Genomic DNA, 20,190 nt, shown 5'->3' with positions numbered 1-20,190 from the left:
CAGTCGGATTTATTGAGTGCTTGCTGTGTGCAGAGCGATGTACCAAATTGGTCAGCTGTGCGACTCTGGGCAAGTCACTTGGCTTCTCTGTGCCTCGGTGACCTCATCTGTAAAATGGGGATTAAGAGGGCGAGCCCCACGTGGGACCACCTCATTACCTTGTAATAATAATAATGATGATGATGGTATTTGGTAAGCACTTCCTATGTGCAAAGCATCATCATCATCATAATCATCATCAATCGTATTTATTGAGCACTTACTGTGTGCAGAGCACTGTACTAAGTGCTTGGGAAGTACAAGTTGGCAACATACAGAGACAGTCCCTACCCAACAGTGGGCTCACAGTCTAAAAGGGGGAGACAGAGAACAAAACCAAACATACTAACAAAATAAAATAAATAGAATAGATATGTACAAGTAAAATAAATAAATAGAGTAACAAATATGTACAAACATATATACATATATACAGGTGCTGTGGGGAAGGGAAGGCGGTAAGATGGGGGGATGGAGAGGGGGATGAGGGGGAGAGGAAGGAAGGGGCTCAGTTTGGGAAGGCCTCCTGGAGTAGGTGAGCTCTCAGTAGGGCCTTGAAGGGAGGAAGAGAGCTAGCTTGGCGGATGGGCAGAGGGAGGGCATTCCAGGCCCGGGGGATGACGTGGGCCGGGGGTCGATGGCGGGACAGGCGAGAACGAGGTACGGTGAGGAGATTAGCGGTGGCAGAGGAGCGGAGGGTGCGGGCTGGGCTGGAGAAGGAGAGAAGGGAGGTGAGGTAGGAGGGGGCGAGGGGATGGACAGCCTTGAAGCCCAGGGTGAGGAGTTTCTGCCTGATGCGCAGATTGATTGGTAGCCACTGGAGATTTTTGAGGAGGGGAGTAACATGCCCAGAGCGTTTCTGGACAAAGACAATCCGGGCAGCAGCATGAAGTGTGGATTGAAGTGGGGAGAGACACAAGGATGGGAGATCAGAGAGAAGGCTGATGCAGTAGTCCAGACGGGATAGGATGAAAGCACTGTTCTAAGCACTGGGGATGATACAAGGTGATCAGGTTGTCCCACGTGGGGCTCACAGTCTTAATCCCCATTTTACAGATGAGGGAACTGAGGCACAGAGACTTGCCCAAAGTCACACAGCTGACAAGTGGCAGAGCCGGGATTATAACTAACGACCTTTGACTCCCAAGCCCGTGCTCTTTCCACTGAGCCACACTGCAATTAACTTGTATCTACCCCAGTGCTTAGAACAGTGCTTGGCACATAATAAGCGCTTAACAAATGCTATTATAATTATTATTATTATTATAGAACAATGAACTGATACCTTCCCTGCACACAGTGAGTTTACAGTCTGCTTCCTGCCAGCTCCCGGGAAGCTCTCGTGCATCCCGACCTGAGCGTTCCCAATCCACTGTAGCGGCAGCAGGGAAACTGCGAGGATTTCAACAACTCACCCGGGGTCTCTGGCACAGTCAGGATGTCATGGGCAGGTGAGAAGCAGCGTGGCTCAGTGGAAAGAGCCTGGGTTTGGGAGTCAGAGGTCATGGGTTCTAATCCTGGCTCTGCCACTTGTCTGCTGTGTGACCTTGGGCAAGTCACTTCACTTCTCTGGGCCTCAGTTCCCCCATCTGTAAAATGGGGATGAAGACTGTGAGCCCCATGGGGGACAACCTGATTACCTTGTATCTACCTCAGTGCTTAGAACAGTGCTTGGCACATAGTAAGCGCTTAACAAATACCGTCATTATTATTATTATTGTCACTCTTTATTGTTGTATTGTACTTTCCCAAGCGCTTAGTACAGTGCTCTGCACACAGTAAACACTTAGTAAATACGATTGAGTGAATGATGAGAGACCCAGAGACTCAGACCTTGACTGGCCCTGAATTTAAGGCCCTGCTTGGCTTCTCTGGGCAAATCTCATTCGAGCAATAATAATAATTATTACAATAGTGGTATTTGTTAAGCGCTTACTATGTGTCAAGCACCCTTGGGTAAATACAAGCTAATCAGGTTAGACCCAGTCCCTGTCACACATAGGACTCATAGGACTCATGGCTTCAAACCCCAGCTCCGCCAACTGTCAGCTGTGTGACTTTGGGCAAGTCACTTAACTTCTCTGGGCCTCAGTTCCCTCATCTGTAAAATGGGGATTAAAACTGTGAGCCCCCCATGGGACAACCTGATCACCTTGTAACCTCTACAGCACTTAGAACAGTGCTTTGCACATAGTAAGCGCTTAACAAATACTATTATTATTATAGGACTCACGGTCTTCATCCCCATTTCGCAGATGAGGTAAATGAGGCACGGAGAAGTGAAGTGACTTGCCCAAGATTATACGGCAGAGAAGTGGTGGAGCCAGTACTAGAACTCAGGTCCTTCTGACGCCCAGACTAGTGCTCCAGCCACCAGGCAATGCTCCTTCTCATTTGGGGAGCACTTGGGCCGTTCAAAGAGCACCGACGTGGCTGATTTTCGTGCTCGGGCGTTTTTCAGGGAACAGCGAGAGGCTGTTTCTCTAGCGAAAGTAGCGAAGTGGATTTTATCAGTGAAGGCATCACAGGGAAAGGAGAGATATTTAGATTCGAGAGGCTTTTTTTCCGGTGGCAATTTCACCCTTCAAAATTCTGCGTCTTCCAGGGCTGGGAGAGGCCTCTACGGGATTGACAGCATGCCGGATTTGCGGAGGAAGAAAACTTTGCCCCTTGTCCGAGATGTGGTGAGTTCCTTTCATGGATTTAGGATCCCATTGTCTCCCCAACCTCCCATCTCTCTGCCTCTGTCTCTCTCCCCCTCTTCCTCTCTCTTCCCTCTTTCTCTCTCCCTCTCCTTTTCTCTTTTTCTCTCCCTCCCTCTCTGTTTCCATTGTATCAAAATCCCCTCCCACCACCGCATGGATTAAAACCCACCAGAAGACAGATGGACCCCAGACTAAGTAACACATCTGCTATTGTCTGTACGATCCACTCAATAGGCTAATCTCTCTAACTTTCTAACTGCTGTTGATGCCACTTAAAATTATAAATTGAGTCAAGACAGCTCCATAGTTGGGAAGTGAATCTTGGGCATAATGCCAGATTCACCGAAGAGGAAAGGCTGGGTGGGGGCGGGCATGTGTGTATCGAGGACGACTCCATTTCAATCGTTTCCAGCAGAAAGGAAAATTAACCGGGAGTCCAGAGGGGAGATGCAGATATTCCACTGGGATTTAGTTTGAATACCTCAAGTCCTGGCTTGGTCCGACGGTTTTAAGGGATAGTAATCGGGAAAGAGAAATCAATTCCAACAGGTGGAGAAAGGAATTTCATTTCCTTGGGAGGGAGGGGGGTGTTTGTCACGAAGACCGGTAATAACGAGATTGATGAGGGAATATTCCCACTCTGAAGAATATTAATCACCACTGACTTTTCTTGTGGGTATTTTTCTCCTCTTCCTGGGCCGTGTAATTGGAGCAAATGTTCTTTGCTTTTCCAAACCGCAGAACTTCCCAGAAATAAGCCTCCGGGTCTGCAAATTTATGGGGGCTCTTGGGAGGGGCTCAGAGTGATTTCAGAAGAAGAGTGAAAAGTCACTCAAAATTCAGTCAATGATATTTATTGAGCATCTAGACTGTAAGCTCATTGTGCATAGGGAATGTGTCCACTATTGTTGTATTGGACTGTCCCAAGCCCTTAGTACAGTACTCTGCACCCAATAAGCGCTCAATAAATATGACTGACTGACGGACTAAGCCCGTGGCAGAGTAAAATAAAACAGATTATCCTGTCAAATCATCATCTGGGTTAAGTATCCTTCCAGATAGCAGTTACTACCGAATTGTGCTTTCCAAATGATTAGTACAGTGCTCTGCACAGAGTAAAATAAAACAGATTATCCTGTCAAATCGCCATCTGGGTTAATTATCCTTCCAGATAGCAGTTACTACCGAATTGTACTTTCCAAATGCTTAGTACAGTGCTCTGCACACAGGAAGTGCTCAATAAATACGATTGAATGAATAAAGGACAAGCTAGTCAAAGTTGTGCTTTATCCCGCTAGACTGTAAGCTCCTTGTGAGCAGGGAATATGTCTACAAGCTCCGTTCCATTGTACTCTCCCAAGGGCTTGGTACAGTGCTTTGCACACAGCCATCGATTGATTGACTGAAATAGGGTTTTTCAGCATCATCCAGAATTTAACGCCTTTTACTGGTTGGGTAACTTGCTCAACTTCATTCATTCAGTTGCCTTTATTCATTCATTCATTCAATCGTATTTATTGAGCACTTACTGTGAGCAGAGCACTGTACTAAGCCCTTGGGAGAGGATCATACAACAATACAACAATAAACAGACACATGCCCTGCCCACAATGAGCTTAGAGAAGCAGCGTGGCTCAGTGGAAAGAGCATGGCCTATGGAGTCAGTGGTCCTGGGTTCAAATCCCGGCTCTGCCAATTGTCAGCTGTGTGACTTTGGGCAAGTCAGTTAACTTCTCTAAGCCTCAGTTACCTCATCTGTAAACTGGGGATTAAGACTGGGAGCCCTCCGTGGGACAACCGGATCACCTTGTATCCCCCCAGCGCTTAGAACAGTGCTTTGCACATAGTAAGCGCTTAATAAATGCCGTCATCATCATCATTACAGTCTAGGGGGAACATCCAAACATCCAAAGAGGTCAAGAATGACCTGCCTTGGAGTCCAACTTGGAAATTCCCCCGGTTAGAACCGGCCTGTTCCCTCAGTCGTGAATTCAGTTTGTGTTTGGGTCTAAATGAGTCCTCTCCAATCAGAGGAATAAGCGCTCTACTCTCACGGAAGGAAAGTAACTGTAAATAATGAATGCGGTTGTAAATACGGGAACCGCAGGAGCCGATGGGAGGGGGAGGGTTGGTAACCGATTCGTTCTGCTTATTTGCTCTCTCTCCCGATCCCCCAACTCAATTCCTTGTTAGATTTGGGTTGATTAATGTTTCTTGTTTCTTCCTGCTTCCCGGTGGACTTTGCAGGCCATGGTAAGTGCTCTCGGATCCCGTCACCTGATGCTGCTGGCGGCCCATGTAGGGGTCTCAGATCCCCCCAAGTTCGGGTTGTATTCATTCCTTCAGTCAATTGTATTTATTGAGCGCTTACTGTGTGCAGAGCACTATACTAGGCGCTTGGGAAGTATAAGTCGGCAGCATATAGAGGTGGTCCCTACCCAACAACGGGCTCGCAGGGGGAGACAGACCACAAAACAAAACAAGTAGACAGGTGTCAAAACCGTCAGAATAAATAGAATTATAGCTATAGGCACATCATTAATAAAATAAATAGAGTTGTAAATATGTACAAGTAAAATAAATGGAGTAATAAATACGTACAAATATATACAAGTGCTGTGGGGAGGGGAAGCAGATAGGGCAGGGGGATGGAGGGGGCGGCGATGGGGAGGGGTTGTATGCTATGCCCCTGTTGATCGAGTCAACAAATCAACAAGGATTGGGAATTACGGGGAGGAAATTTCCGCCGTTTCCCTCCCTCCAAAAATCACCAAATTGGTGACGCACCTCGCACCTTCTGGGAGTCAGAAGGACCTGGGTTCTAATCCCGTCTCTGCCACATGTCTGCTGCGTGATCTTGGGCAAGTCACTTAACTTCTCTGTGCCTCAGTTACCTCATTGGTAAAGTGTATCAAAGTTATTCTTCTTCTTATTATGATTAATTCTGGTGTGGCTGGCTCAGAATTCTTTGGGTGGCAGGCCGAAAAAACAGTGCTCTCAGTCCTTCTGGTCATCATCATCATCATCAATCATATTTATTGAGCGCTTACTGTGTGCAGAGCACTGTACTAAGCGCTTGGGAAGTACAAGTTGGCAACATATAGAGACAGTCCCTACTCAACAGTGGGCTCACAGTCTAAAAGACTGGTCAACTTATAACTACCTGTCCCTCAAAATACTGATTATAATGATAATTGTGGTGTTTGTTAAGCGCTTACTATGTGCCAGACACTGTACTAAGCGCTGGAGTAGATACAAGATAATTGGGTCAGACACAGTCCCTGTCCAACATAGGGCTCATGGTCTTGAGAAGCTGAGAAGCATGGCCTAGTGGCTCCAGCATGGGCTGAGAGTCAGAAAGTCATGGGTTCTAATCCTGGTTCTGCCACTTGTGTGTGCTGTGTGACCTTGGGCAAGTCACTTAACTTACCTGTTCCACCATCTGTAAATGGGGATCAAGACTGGGAGCCCCATGTGGGACGGGGACTGTGTCCAACCTAATTGACTCGTATATGCCTCAGCGTTTAGAACAGTGCCTGGCACGTAGTGAGTGCTTAACAAATGCTCACTAGAAGCAGCGTGGCTCAGTGGAAATAGCATAATAATAATAATAATAATAATAATGGCATTTATTAAGCGCTTACTATGTGCAAAGCACTATTCTAAGTGCTGGGGAGGTTACAAAGTGATCAGGTGTCCCACGGGGGGCTCACAGTCTGCATCCCCATTTTACAGATGAGGGAACTGAGGCCCAGAGAAGTTAAGTGACGTACCCAAAGTCACACAGCTGACAATTGGAGGAGCAGGGATTTGAACGCATGACCTCTGACTCCAAAGCCCGGGCTCTTTCCACTGAGCCACGCTACTTCTCATGGGCTTTAGAGTCAGAGGTCATGGGTTCAAATCCTGGCTCCGCCAACTGCCAGCTTGGGCAAGTCACTTCACTACTCTGTGCTTCAGTTACCTCATCTGTAATGTGGGGATTAAGTCTGTGAGCCCCCTGTGGGACAACCTGATCACCTTGTAACCTCCCCAGCACTTAAAACAGTGCTTTGCACATAGTAAGTGCTTAATAAATGCTGTCATTATTATTATTATTAATACCATAACTCCCCCTCTAGACTGTGAGCTCAGTATGGGCAGGAATCTGCTGTGTGACCTTGGGCCGTCACTTCACTTCTCTGGGCCTCAGTTCCCTCATCTGGAAATGGGGTTGAGAGGGTGAGCCCCATGTGGGCCAGGGACTGTGTCCAACCTGATTAGTTTGACTCTACACCAGCACTTAGTACTGTGCGGGGCACATAGTAAGCGCTTAACAAATACCATTAAATACCAGTCTACCTTCTAGACTGTGAGCCCACTGTTGGGTAGGGACCGTCTCTATATGTTGCCAACTTGTACTTCCCAAGCGCTTAGTACAGTGGTCGGCACACAGTAAGCGCTCAATAAATACGTTTGAATGAATTGAACAACGAAAAGCTAGACGAAAGCACCTTTCAACGTCTACTTGGGCAGTGTCCTGAAGCTCTTTGCCTTTCCTTGGGCCTTACTTATTCCTGTTCTGCGTTTGCCCTAGACCTTGGCTGCCCGGAAATCTGGAATCTCGCTCGCCATGGTCATCCGCACGTCTCTAAACGACGAGGAGTTGGTAAGTGCTTTTGGTGTTGAAAGGCTTGGGAATGAGCGTTGAAGTAGGGGAATGTTGGACTGGAGTTTTGATCTCTGGGCCAGAGCCTGGTTTGTAAACGCGGCCTTCCTGTGAAGGATCAATACTAATAACGATGGCATTTATTAAGCGCTTACTATGTGCAAAGCACTGTTCTAAGCACTGGGGAGGTTACAAGATGATCGGGTTGTCCCACGAGGGGCTCACAGTCTTCATCCTCATTTTACAGATGAGGTAACTGAGGCCCAGAGAAGTGAGTGACTTGCCCAAAGTCACACAGCTGACAATTGGCGGAGCCGGGATTTGAACCCACGACCTCTGACTCCAAAGTCCGGGCTCTTTCCACTGAGCCACACTACAATGTGGCCCCTCAGGAGAAACAATGATATCCAGAAGCAGCTCAGTGGAACTTGTACTTCCCAAGCGCTTAGTACAGTGCTCTGCACACAGTAAGCGCTCAATAAATATGATTGAATGAATGAATGAATAAAAGAGCACGGGCTTGGGAGTCAGAGGTCGTGGGTTCTAATCCCGGCTCTGCCACTTGTCAGCTGGGTGACTTTGGGCAAGGCACTTCACTTCTCTGGGCCTCAGTTACCTCATCTGTTCAGTGGGGATGAAGACTTTGAGCCCCACATGGGACAGGGACTGTGTCCAATCTATAATAATAATAATGATGGTATTTGTTAAGCACTTACTATGTGCAAAGCACTGTTCTAAGCGCTGGGGGGATACAAGGTGATCAGGTTGTCCCACGTGGGGCTCACAGTCTTCATCCCCATTTTACAGATGAGGAACTGAGGCCCAGAGAAGTGAAGTGACTTGCCCAAACACACACAGCTGACAAGTGGCGGAGCTGGGATTTGAACTCATGATCTCTGACTCCAAAGCCCGGGCTCTTTCCTCTGAGCCACACTGCTGATCAGCTTGTATCTACCCTAGTGCTTTGAACAGTGCTAGACACATAATAAGCACCTAATGAATACCATCATCATTCATTCATTTTCATTCAATCGTATTTATTGAGCGCTTACGGTGTGCAGAGCACTGTACTAAGCGCTTGGGAAGTACAAGTTGGCAACATATAGAGACGGTCCCTACCCAACAGTGGGCTCACAGTCTAGAAGGGGGAGAAAGACAACAAAACAAAACATGTAAACAAAATAAAATAAATAGAATAAATATGTACAAATAAAATAAATAGAGTAATAGTAATAATAAGTATTATTACCACAGCGTTTCATACAGTGCTTAGCCCATAGAGCTCGCTTAACACATACCACTGCTGTTATTATTATTATCCCAGTGTGACCCTCGCATAGAATGAACACCTTTCCTGCTTCCTCCAACCCTGTGTTCCTCTGAGCCTCCCAAAGCTCATTTTTGCCTCCCGGATACCAAATTTATTAATATACCAATTCCAATATACCAATTCACTGGAGTAAAATGAGCGGTCTTCAATTTTCGATAGCAGATGCCCGCATCCCCGAAGTCAAAGACCCTCAAAATATATTACATTATCCATCTCCCAGTCGCAACGGGAGGATTTTCTTCACTGTTCCCAGCTTCGGTGCTAAGACTGGCTCCATCGCATGCTGTTCAATTGATTTTCATTGCACTGTCCGATAGATTTTTCTGTGTTTTTCTATTTTTTAATTAACTTCGCTCCCTCCACAGAGAGTGGATCACGATTGGACAGTTGGTTTTAACACTGGCCCGCTATTTATAGTACCTTCATATATATTTCCCTCTGATGGGCTTGATTTTTTTTTTTTATTAGCCTTGCTGGAATGAAATTCCACGCTCAAGGGCTTACCTATATATAGCCCAGAAGGTATTTCACATGCACAGCTTAAATAAAAAATTAAAAAGCAATGAAACTAGGAAGTTATTAGTTTCAAATTATTCTAGAAATGAAGACAGCCAGCCTTTGTAAGTCTAGTTCGAGCCAAAAAAAAGTAATCCGTTACATAATCTTAAAGGGAGTGAGGAAGCTTATTGTATTTCTTCTGAATCGGTTTCCTGATGAAGAATAGTTTCTTCATTTCTGTGAATTTCAGACTTTCTCAGCTGCCCTTTCAGTCTTTTACCCTAGTCCCTGCTTTCTTGTTTTGTATTTTACGTGAATTTTACTTTCCAAGCGCTTAGTACAGCGCTCTGCACACAGTAAGCGCTCAATAAATACGATTGATTTGAATTGTTTTGCCAGGTCTTATCTTGCTTAGTAATAATAATGTCATTTGTTAAGCGCTTACTAGGTGCAAAGCACTGTTCTAAGCACTGGGGAGGTTACGAGGTGATCAGATTGTCCCACGTGGGGCTCACAGTCTTCATCCCCATTTTACAGATGAGGGAACTGAGGCACAGGGAAGTTAAGTGACTTGCCCCAGGTCACACAGCTGACAATTGGCAGAGCCGGGATTAAGCAGTGTGGCTCAATGGGAAGAGCGCGGGCTTTGGAGTCAGAGGTCATGGGTTCAAATCTCGGTTCCACCAATTGTCAGCTGTGTGACTTTGGGCAAGTCATTTCACTTCTCCTTTCCTCAGTTCCCTCATCTGTAAAATGGGGATGAAGACTGTGAGCCCCAAGTGGGACAACCTGATTACCTTGTATCTACCCCAGAACTTAGAACAATGCTTGGCACATAGTATGTGCTTAACAACTACCATTATCCAGCGCTTAGAATAGTGTTTGGCACATAGTAAGCACTCAACAAATCCCATTATTATTATTATAACAGCACCTGACACAAACAGCGTGGCTTAGTGGAAAGAGCACAGGCTTGGGAGTCAGAGGTAATGGGTTCTAATCCCAACTCCGCTGCTTGTCAGCTGTGTGACTTTGGGCAAGTCACTTCACTTCTCCTTGCCTCAGTTCCGTCATCTGTAAAATGGGAATGAAGACTGTGAGCCCCAAGTGGGACAACCTGATTACCTTGTATCTACCCCTTCTCCATCTTAGAGAAGCAGCGTGGCTCAGTGGAAAGAGCACGGGCTTTGGAGTCAGAGGTCATGGGTTCAAGTCCCGGCTCTGCCACATGCCTGCTGTGTGACCTTGGGCAAGTCACTTCACTTCTCTGAGCCTCAGTTACCTCATTTGTAAAATGAGGATTAAGACTGTGAGCCCCAAGTGGGACAACCTGATCACCTTGTATCCCCCCAGCGCTTAGAACAGTGCTTTGTACATAGTAAGCATTTAATAAATGCCATCATCATTATTATTATTATTACCCCAGAACTTAGAACAATGTTTGGCGCATAATATGTGCTTAACAACTACCATTATCCAGTGTTTAGAACGGTGTTTGGCACATAGTAAGCACTCAACAAATGCCATTATTATTATTATTACAGCACCTGACACAAACAGTGTGGCTTAGTGGAAAGAGCACAGGCTTGGGAGTCAGAGGTAATGGGTTCTAATCCCAACTCCGCCGCTTGTCAGCTGTGTGACTTTGGGCAAGTCACTTCACTTCTCCTTGCCTCAGTTCCCTCATCTGTAAAATGAGAATGAAGACTGTGAGCCCCAAGTGGGACAACCTGATTACCTTGTACCTACCCCAGAACTTAGAACAATGCCTGGCATATAGTATGTGCTTAACAACTACCATTATCCAGTGTTTAGAACAGTGTTTGGCACATAGTAAGTGCTCAACAAATACCACTATTATTATTATAATAGCACCTGACACGAACAGCGTGGCTTAGTGGAAAGAGCACAGGCTTGGGAGTCAGAGGTCATGGGCTCTAATCCCAACTCCGCCGCTTGTCAGCTGTGTGACTTTGGGCAAGTCACTTCAATCAATCAATCAATCAATCGTATTTATTGAGCGCTTACTGTGTGCAGAGCACTGTACTAAGTGCTACTTCACTTCTCTGGACCTCAGTTCCCTCATCTGTAAAATGGGGAATCAAGACTGTGAGTCCCAAGTGGGACAACCTGATCACCTTGTATCTATCTCAGTACTTAGAACGGTGCTCGGCTCCTAGTATGTGCTGAATGACTACCATTATCCAGCGCTTAGAGTCAGTGTTTGGCACATAGTAAGCGCTTAAGAAATGCTATTATTATTATTATTATTATTATTATTATTACGGTGCCTGGCACATAGTAAGCATTTAACAATGACCGCAATGATTGTTATTCTTCCCCTCAACCCCAAAACAGAAGGTGCACGTATTCAGGAAGACGCTGCAGGCCCTGATCTACCCGATGTCGTCCACGATGCCGCACAACTTTGAGGTGTGGACGGCCACGGCTCCCACCTACTGCTACGAGTGCGAAGGGCTCCTGTGGGGCATCGCTCGCCAGGGCGTCAAATGCACCGAGTGTAGCGTCAAATGCCACGAGAAATGCCAGGACCTACTCAACGCCGATTGTTTGCAAAGTAAGTCCCCCGACCCTGCGGTCCCCAGTGACAACCCCTGCTTCCCTCTCTGCCCCAGGCACGCCTTTGAGGACCAGTCATTTATTTAGTTGGTATTTATCGAGAAGCAGCGTGGCTCAGTGGAAAGAGGCCAGGCTTGGGAGTCAGAGGTCATGGGTTCTAATCCCGGCTCCGCCAATTGCTAGCTGGGTGACTTTGGGCAAGTCACTTCACTTATCTGTGCCTCAGTTCCCTCATCTGTAAAATGGGGGTGAAGACTGTGAGCCCCCTGTGGGACAACCTGATCACCTTGTAACCTCCTGCTTGGAACAGTGCTTTGCACATAGTAAGTGCTTAATAAATGCCATTATTATTATTATTGAGTGCTTACGCTGTGCAGAGCACTCTACTAAGCTCTTGGGGGAGGAGGGGGATCAATTAGACACGTTGCCTGCCCACAATGAGCTGGCCGCCCTCCATTGGATCTGGCCCCTCAGTCAGTCAATTGTATTTACCGTGTGCAGAGCACTGTGTGAAACACTTGGGAGAGTACAATGTAACAATAACCCGACACATTCCCTGCCCACAGTGAGCTTGTAGTCTAGAGGGGGAGATGGGGATTAATGGAAATAAATAAATGACAGATTTGTATAGAAGTGCTGTGGGGTTGGGAGGGAGGATGAATAAAGGGAGCAAGGCAGGGTGACGCAGAAGGGAGTGGGAGAAGAGGAAAGGGGAGCTTAGTCAGGGAAGGCCTCTTGGAGGAGGTGGGCCTTTAGTAAGGCTTTGAAACGGGGAGAGGCACTGTCTGTCGGATTTGAGGAGGGAGAATGTTCCAGACCAGATGCAAGAGATCGGTGGCAAGACAGACGAGATGAAGGGACGGTGAAAAGGTTGTCATTGAGGAGCACAATGTGCAGCAAGACAGCTATCTTGGAGTCCTGGGGTTGGCAAGGATGGGACCGGGGTCGTTATACTGGTTAGACATTCCCCCTTCTAGACTGTGAGCCCGTTGTTGGGTAGGGACCGTCTCTAGATGTTGCCAACTTGTACTTCCCAAGCGCTTAGTACAGTGCTCTGCACACAGTAAGCGCTCAATGAATACGACTGAATGAATGACTGACTGAATGAATACTTTTTCCGACATCTCAGACCGGGCCCAAGGGCAAGTTAAGCAACTGTTCGGTTTTGGTCGGAGCTGATGCGGCCCCAGAGAAGAGCCTACTGCCTCTTCCCATCAACCCCCGATTAAAATGCCTTCTACACGGCCAGGGGAAGCGAATCTTGTTGTAACCACTCCGCGCGAGTGCCTGGCTGGCCGGTATTCATTCAATCATATTGAATAAAATGTAACACAGACCTCTATATGCTGCCAACTTGTACTTCCCTAGCGCTTAGTAAGTGCTCAATAAATACGATTGAATGAATGAATGAATGAATATGGCGGAGTGAGGATTAGAACCCAGATCCGCTTGACTCCCAAGCCCATGGTCTATCCAGTAGTCCACACTGCTTCAGGGTCAGCCAGAAGGCCAGTACTCGGGTCCCCTGATTTCTAGTCCTGCCCTCTTTCCAATAGGCTCCTCTGACTCTATAGAAAACAATTTCTCCGGGTGGGAGACAAGCAAAGAAACCGGGGATCCAAAAAAATTATTGGATTATATGACCCAGCTGTACAGGGCCATCAGAATGTTCATTCATTCTATTGTATTTATTGAGCGCTTACTGTGTGCAGAGCACTGTACCAAGCACTGGGGGAGTACAGTATAACAAAAAGTAGACATTTACAGTGTTGCAAATACTACTAATAATAATGCTAACTGTGGTATCTGTTCAGTGCTTACCATGTGCCAGGCACTGTACTAAGCGCTGGGGCGGATACAAGCAAATCGGTTAGGACACAGTCCCCGTTCCGGGTGGGGCTCAAAGTCTCCATCCCCATTTTCCAGATGAGGTAACTGAGGCCCAGAGAAGTGACATGACTTGCCCAAGGTCACCTAGCAGACAGGTGGCAGAGCTGGGATTCGAACCATGACCCTCTGGCTCCCAAGCCCTTGTTCTATCCACTACACTGTGCTGCTTCTCAGCAAAATGATAAATAAATAAATGCGATGGAATGAATAATACACCCGCCCGATGAAGAAGTGGCATTGGTAATAATAATAATAATAATAATGATAATAATAATAATAATGATAACATTTATTAAGCGCTTACTATGTGCAAAGCACTGTAGCACTGTTCTAAGTGCTGGGGAGGTTACAAGGTGATCAGGTTGTCCCACGGCGGGCTCACAGTCTTAATCCCCATTTTACAGATGAGGGAACTGAGGCACAGAGAAGTGAAGTGATTTGCTGAAAGTCACACAGCTGACAATTGGTGGAGCCGGGATACGAACCCATGACCTCTGACTCCAAAGACCGTGCTCTTTCCACTGAGCCAAGCTGCTTCCCCTCCTCTTCCTTCTTAGGGGTGAAACATTTAGAAATTTGAATCCTAATGAGCCGACATCGATTTTTTTTTTTCACATTAAGTTGGAGCGAGACGCCCGCCCCAGGTAAAAGGGTTGGTTAATTTACTGTGCGCTAGAGGTTGCCATTAGCTCTTAATGACTCCATCAATAACGCATCCATCCACGGTTGGAGAGGCCCCGTTAATTGCCAGACTTGCCTCCGTAGCCCTTTACGTTGCTTTCCCCGGCTGCCAGTCAGCTCGTCAAACTTGTAAAAGCCACAGCAAAAGGCCAAAGCGAAATGGGGCCGTGTGGTATTTGGTAGGGGCTTACTATGTGCGGGTACAGAACAGAGTTAGTAGACACATTCCCTGCCCACAAGGAGCTTATGGTCTAGAGGGGGGATCGGTATTTATATTAAGGTCTATCTCCCCTTCTAGACTGTACTTTTAAAAGCCAGAAGTGGTTTACCATCACCTCCTTCCAAGCAGTACACCTTTGTCTCCACCCTACTGAGAGCTCACCTCCTCCAGGAGGCCTTCCCAGACTGAGCCCCCTCCTTCCTCTCCCCTTTCTCCCCCTCCCCATCCCCCCCGCCCTACCTCCTTCCCCTCCCCACAGCACCTGGATATATGTTTGGACAGACTTATTGCTCTATTTATTTTACTTGTCGTGGGTCCTAATCCCTCCTCTGCCGCTCATCTGCTGTGTGACCTAGGGCAAGTCACTTAACTTCTCTGTGCTTCAGTTACCTCATATGTAAAATGCGGTTTAAGATTGTGAGCCCCACGTGAGACAATCTTCTTAAGATTGTGAGCCCCCTTCTTACCTCCTTCCCTTCCCCACAGCACCTGTATATATGTATATATGTTTGGACATATTTATTACTCTATTTATTTATTTATTTATTTTACTTGTACATATCTATTCTATTTATTTTATTTTGTTGGTGTGTTTGGTTTTGTTCTCTGTCTCCCCCTTTTAGACTGTGAGCCCACTGTTGGGTAGGGACTGTCTCTATATGTTGCCAATTTGTACTTCCCAAGCGCTTGGTACAGTGCTCTGCACATAGTAAGCGCTCAATAAATACGATTGATGATGATGATGATGATGACAACCCAATTACCTTGTATATACCTTGTATATAACCTTGCATATAACTTAACAAATACCACCATCATTATCATCATCATTAAAAATAATAATACTAATTATGGTATTTATTAAGCGCTTACTACGTGCCAGCCACCGTACTAAGCTCTGGGGTGGATGCAAGCGAATCAGGTTGGACACAGTCCCTGCCCCACATGGGGCTCACAATCCCGATCCCCATTTTAGAGATGAAGTAACTGAGGCCCAGAGAAGTGAAGTGACTTGCCTAAAATCCTGGTGGAGCCGGGATTAGAACCCATGACCTTCCGTCTCCCGGGCCCGGGATCTATCCACTACGCCACGCTGCTTCATAAATTCGGTTGACAGACCGACTCACTGACTTCTACCCGTCAGCAGTGAAATCTCCTCAAAGAGCTTCGCTCAGTAAATACCACCGGTTGATTCTTTTTCTGCGTTAGGGGCCGCTGAGAAGAGCTCCAAACACGGAGCGGAGGACAAGACCCAGAACATCATCACGGCGATGAAGGAAAGGATGAAGATTAGAGAGAAAAACAGACCCGAGGTCTTCGAGGTGATCCAGGAAATGTTCCAGGTTTCAAAGGAAGATTTCGTGCAGTGCACGAAGGCAGCCAAGCAGAGCGTGTTGGATGGGACGTCTAAATGGTCGGCAAAAATCACCATCACAGGTCAGAGGGGCTTCCATCTAAATCCATTTTTTTCCCATAAAAATAATAATAATGATGATGATGGCATTTGTGAAGCGCTTACTGTGTGCCAAGCACTGTTCTGAGCACTGAAGGACATACAAGGCAATCAGGTTTTCCCACGTGGGGCTCACGGTCTTCATCCCCATTTTACAGATGAGGTAACTGAGGTGCAGAGAAGTTAAGTGACTTGCCCAAGGTCACACAGCAGACAAATAGCGGAGCGGGGATTGGAACCCACGACCTCTGACTCCCAAACCGGTGCTCTTTCCACCGAGCCACGCTGCTTCTTAAGGTCCCTGTCATCAGCATCATCATCAATCATATTTATTGAGCGCTTACTATGTGCAGAGCACTGTACTAAGCGCTTGGGAAGTACAAATTGGCAACATATAGAGACAGTCCCTACCCAACAGTGGGCTCACAGTCTAAAAGGGGGAGACAGAGAACAGCACATATGTACAGAGCCCGTTGTGGGCAGGGATTGTCTCTCTTTCTTGCTGAATTGTACTTTCCAAGCGCTTAGTACAGTGCTCTGCGCACAGTAAGTGCTCAATAAATACGATTGAATGAATGAATGAATACCTGTAATTTATTTACTTATTTCATTCATTCATTCAATCGTATTTATTGAGCACTTACTGTGTGCAGAGCACTGTACTAAGCGCTTGGGAAGTACAAGTTGGCAACATATAGAGACGGTCCCTACCCAACAGCGGGCTCACAGTCTAGAGTTAAAGTTATTTCTTTATATATATTAATGTCTGTCTGCCCCTCTAGACTGTGAGCTCATTGTGGGTAGGGAATGCGTTTGTTGTTATAGTGTACTCTCCCAAGTGCTTAGTACAGTGCTTTGCACATGGTAGGTGCTCAATAAATATGATTGAATGAAAGAATGAATGAATGGGGCTCACAGTCTAAACAGGAGGGAGAACAGGAGAACTAAAGTTAAGTGAAGACCAGTTAAGCGACTTATCAGACTTATCAAACTTCTTTCCAGAAGCAGCGTGGCTCGGTGGAAAGAGCCCACGCTTTGGAGTCAGAGGTCATGGGTTCAAATCCCGGCTCTGCCAATTGTCAGCTGTGTGACTTTGGGCAAGTCACTTCACTTCTCTGGGCCTCAGTTCCCTCATCTGGAAAATGGGGATTAAGACTGTGAGCCCCCTGGGGGACAACCTGATCCCTTTGTAACCTCCCCAGTGCTTAGAACAGTGCTTTGCGCTTACTTTTAGACTGTGAGCCCATTGTTGGGTAGGAACTGTGTCTATATGTTGCCAATTTGTACTTCCCAAGCGCTTAGTACAGTGCTCTGCACATAGTAAGCGCTCAATAAATACGATGATGATGATGAATAAATGCCATTATTATTATTATTATTATTTATTCTTGAGGTAACAGAGATCTGAAGGGGATCCTTAATTCCCCATCACTTTGATTTCCCAAACGCTCGGCTTTTCGTAGCTCGGGAATGGTTGGACTGGAAATATAAGGATTTCCAGGCCTGGGGGAAAAGCACACGATCACGGAAGCAGCGGCAGGAGCCAGCTACAGTTACTGCTTCCTCTGCCTCCGGTCCCTGGGGCTGTCACTCAACCTATGGTATTTCCGGAGCGCTTACTATGTGCAGAGCACTGTACTAAGCGCTTGGGAGAGGGCAGTACAGCAGAATCAGTAGACACATTCCCTGTCTATAATGTCTAGGCTGTGAGCTCATTGTGGGCAGGGAATGTGTCGGTTTGTTGTTGTGTTGTGCTCTCCCAAGCGCTTAGTACAGTGCTTCGCACCCGGTAAGCGCTCAATAAATGCGATTGTATGAATGAAGGAATGAATCAATGTCCATTCCCGGGACTCCCGTCACAGACCTCTGTGTCAGAAGGTCGTGGGTTCTAATCCCGCCTCTGCCACTTGTCTGCTTTGCTTCACTAGGGAAACAGCGTGGCTCAGTGGAAAGAGCCCGGGCTTGGGAGTCAGAGGACGTGGGTTCTAATCCCGCTCCGCAACTTGCCTGCTGTGTGACCGTGAGCAGGGCACTTCACTTCTCATGGGTTCAAATCCCGGCTCCACCAATTGTCAGCTGTGTGACCTTGGGCAAGTCACTTAGCTTCTCTGTGCCTCAGTTCCCTCATCTGTAAAATGGGGATGAAGACTGTGAGCCCCACGTGGGACAACCTGATCACCTAGTATCCCCCTCCAGCGCTTAGAACAGTGCTTTGCACATAGTAAGTGCTTAACAAATGCCATCATCATTATTATTATTATTCTCTGGGTCTCGGTTACCTCATCTGTAAAATGGGGAATAAAAGTGTGAGCCCCACGCGGGACAACCTGATTACCCCGTATCTACTCCAGTGCTTAGAACAGTGCTTGACACGTAGTAAGTGCTTAACAAATGCCATTATTATTATTATTATTATTATGTATTCTCTCTGCCTCACCTCATCTGTAAAATGGGGATCAAGGTCGTGAGCCCCACGTTTGAGATTGTTGTCCAACCTGATTTGCTCGTTGCCGCCCAAGCGCTCAGAATAGTGCCTGGCACACAGTCAGGGCTTAACAAATACTATCCTAATTATTATTATTGTTCTGTTTCAGTGGTGTGTGCCCAGGGCCTGCAGGCCAAAGACAAAACGGGATCGAGCGATCCCTACGTCACGGTGCAGGTGGGAAAGAACAAGAGGAGAACGAAGACGATCTTCGGGAACTTGAATCCGGTGTGGGATGAGAAGTTCCATTTGTGAGTATTTGAGGTCGCTTAGCCGCCGTAGGAAGTTTTCATTTGTGGGGGGTGGCCAGGGAGGGTGACCTGTCCTCAGAGTTGGATTTTGTCCCAGTGTGGTCCTGGGCATAATAATAATTATCAATCGATCGATCGGTGGTATTTAGTGAGCGCTTACTAGGTGCAGAGCACTGTCCTAAGCATTTGGGAGAGTAATGATAATGATTATAACAATAATAATAATGACAGTGATAAAAAGAATAATAATAATGATTGTAGTATTTGTTCTGCACTTACTATGTGCCAGGCACTGTATTGAATGCTAGCGTGGCTACAAATGCTAGCATTCAATACAGAGAAGCTCAGTGGAAAGAGCCCAGGCTTTGGAGTCAGAGGTCATGGGTTCAAATCTCAGCTCTGCCAATTGTCAGCTGTGTGACTTTGGGCAGGTTACTTCACTTCTCTGTGCCTCAGTTACTTCATCTGTAAAATAGGGATGAAGGTGTGCCTCAGTTACTTCATCTCTAAAATGGGGATGAAGACTGTGAGCCCTCGTGGGACAACCTGATCACCTTGTAACCACCCCAGCGCTTAGAACAGTGCTTTACACATAGTAAGCACTTCACAAATGCCATTATTATTATTATTGTTACAATCAAATGGACAAACATGGGACAAAAATGTACAAAGGGACACAATCTATTTCCCAACACGGGACTCAAAGTTTCAATACCCGTTTTACAGACGAGGTTACTGAGTCCCAGAAAAGTGAAGTGACTTGCCCAAGACACAATACAGCACAGTTAGCAAACACATTCCTTGCCCATAATGAACTTACAGTCTAGAGGATGATAATAATAATAATATTTGTTACATGTTTACTGTGTATCAGGCACTGTTCTAAGCACTGGGGTAGATACAAAATAATCAGATTCCACATGGGGCTCACAGTCTAAGCCGGAGGGAGACCAGGTATTGAATCTCCATTTTACAGTCGAGGAAACTGAGGCACGGAAAAGCTGTAACTTGCACAAGGCCACATAGCAGGCAAGTGGCATGGAAGCTCATTCATTCAGTTGTATTTATTGAGCACTTACTGTGTACAGAGCACTGTACTAAGCGCTTGGGAAATATACTACTCACAAGGCTGTCTCTCTGGTTCTTATGTGGGCTGGGAGTGTAGAGTGGATTTATATACGAAGCTGCTTCCTACTTATTTCAGTGAAATTACTTACACCTCATAGTTTAATGAGGCAGTCGACATGGAAATGGAAGTAAACGGCGTCCTTAGGGACGGCCAGTTTCTTGTACTGGAAATGGTTCTCCTGCAGTAACCCTTGGAATATTGTGTCTATTTCAGTTGATTCTCAATGCGAAAATCAACCGAGGGGAAAGAAAAATCTCTGCAATCTCCTGTTGGAGTTTTTT

General features: G+C 46.4%; 1 protein-coding gene across 3 annotated transcripts in view; it reads left to right on the top strand.

Moving 5' to 3' along the window:
* UNC13C (unc-13 homolog C) overlaps nt 1-20,190 on the top strand; it is a 217,730-nt gene that overhangs the window by 53,251 nt on the left and 144,289 nt on the right. For all 3 annotated transcript variants that reach the window (XM_038750270.1, XM_038750272.1, XM_038750271.1), the window contains 6 exons: nt 2,645-2,723; nt 4,992-4,997; nt 7,321-7,392; nt 11,579-11,798; nt 15,801-16,028; nt 18,639-18,780. In XM_038750270.1, coding sequence (XP_038606198.1) covers nt 2,645-2,723; nt 4,992-4,997; nt 7,321-7,392; nt 11,579-11,798; nt 15,801-16,028; nt 18,639-18,780 — 747 coding nt within the window. The remainder of the gene's footprint in view (nt 1-2,644; nt 2,724-4,991; nt 4,998-7,320; nt 7,393-11,578; nt 11,799-15,800; nt 16,029-18,638; nt 18,781-20,190) is intronic.

Source organism: Tachyglossus aculeatus, chromosome 8, assembly GCF_015852505.1.
Source record: "Tachyglossus aculeatus isolate mTacAcu1 chromosome 8, mTacAcu1.pri, whole genome shotgun sequence".
NCBI classification, from domain to species: Eukaryota; Metazoa; Chordata; class Mammalia; order Monotremata; family Tachyglossidae; genus Tachyglossus; species Tachyglossus aculeatus.
Note: the sequence above shows the minus strand (reverse complement) of the source record. Positions and strands in the feature narration are given on the sequence as shown.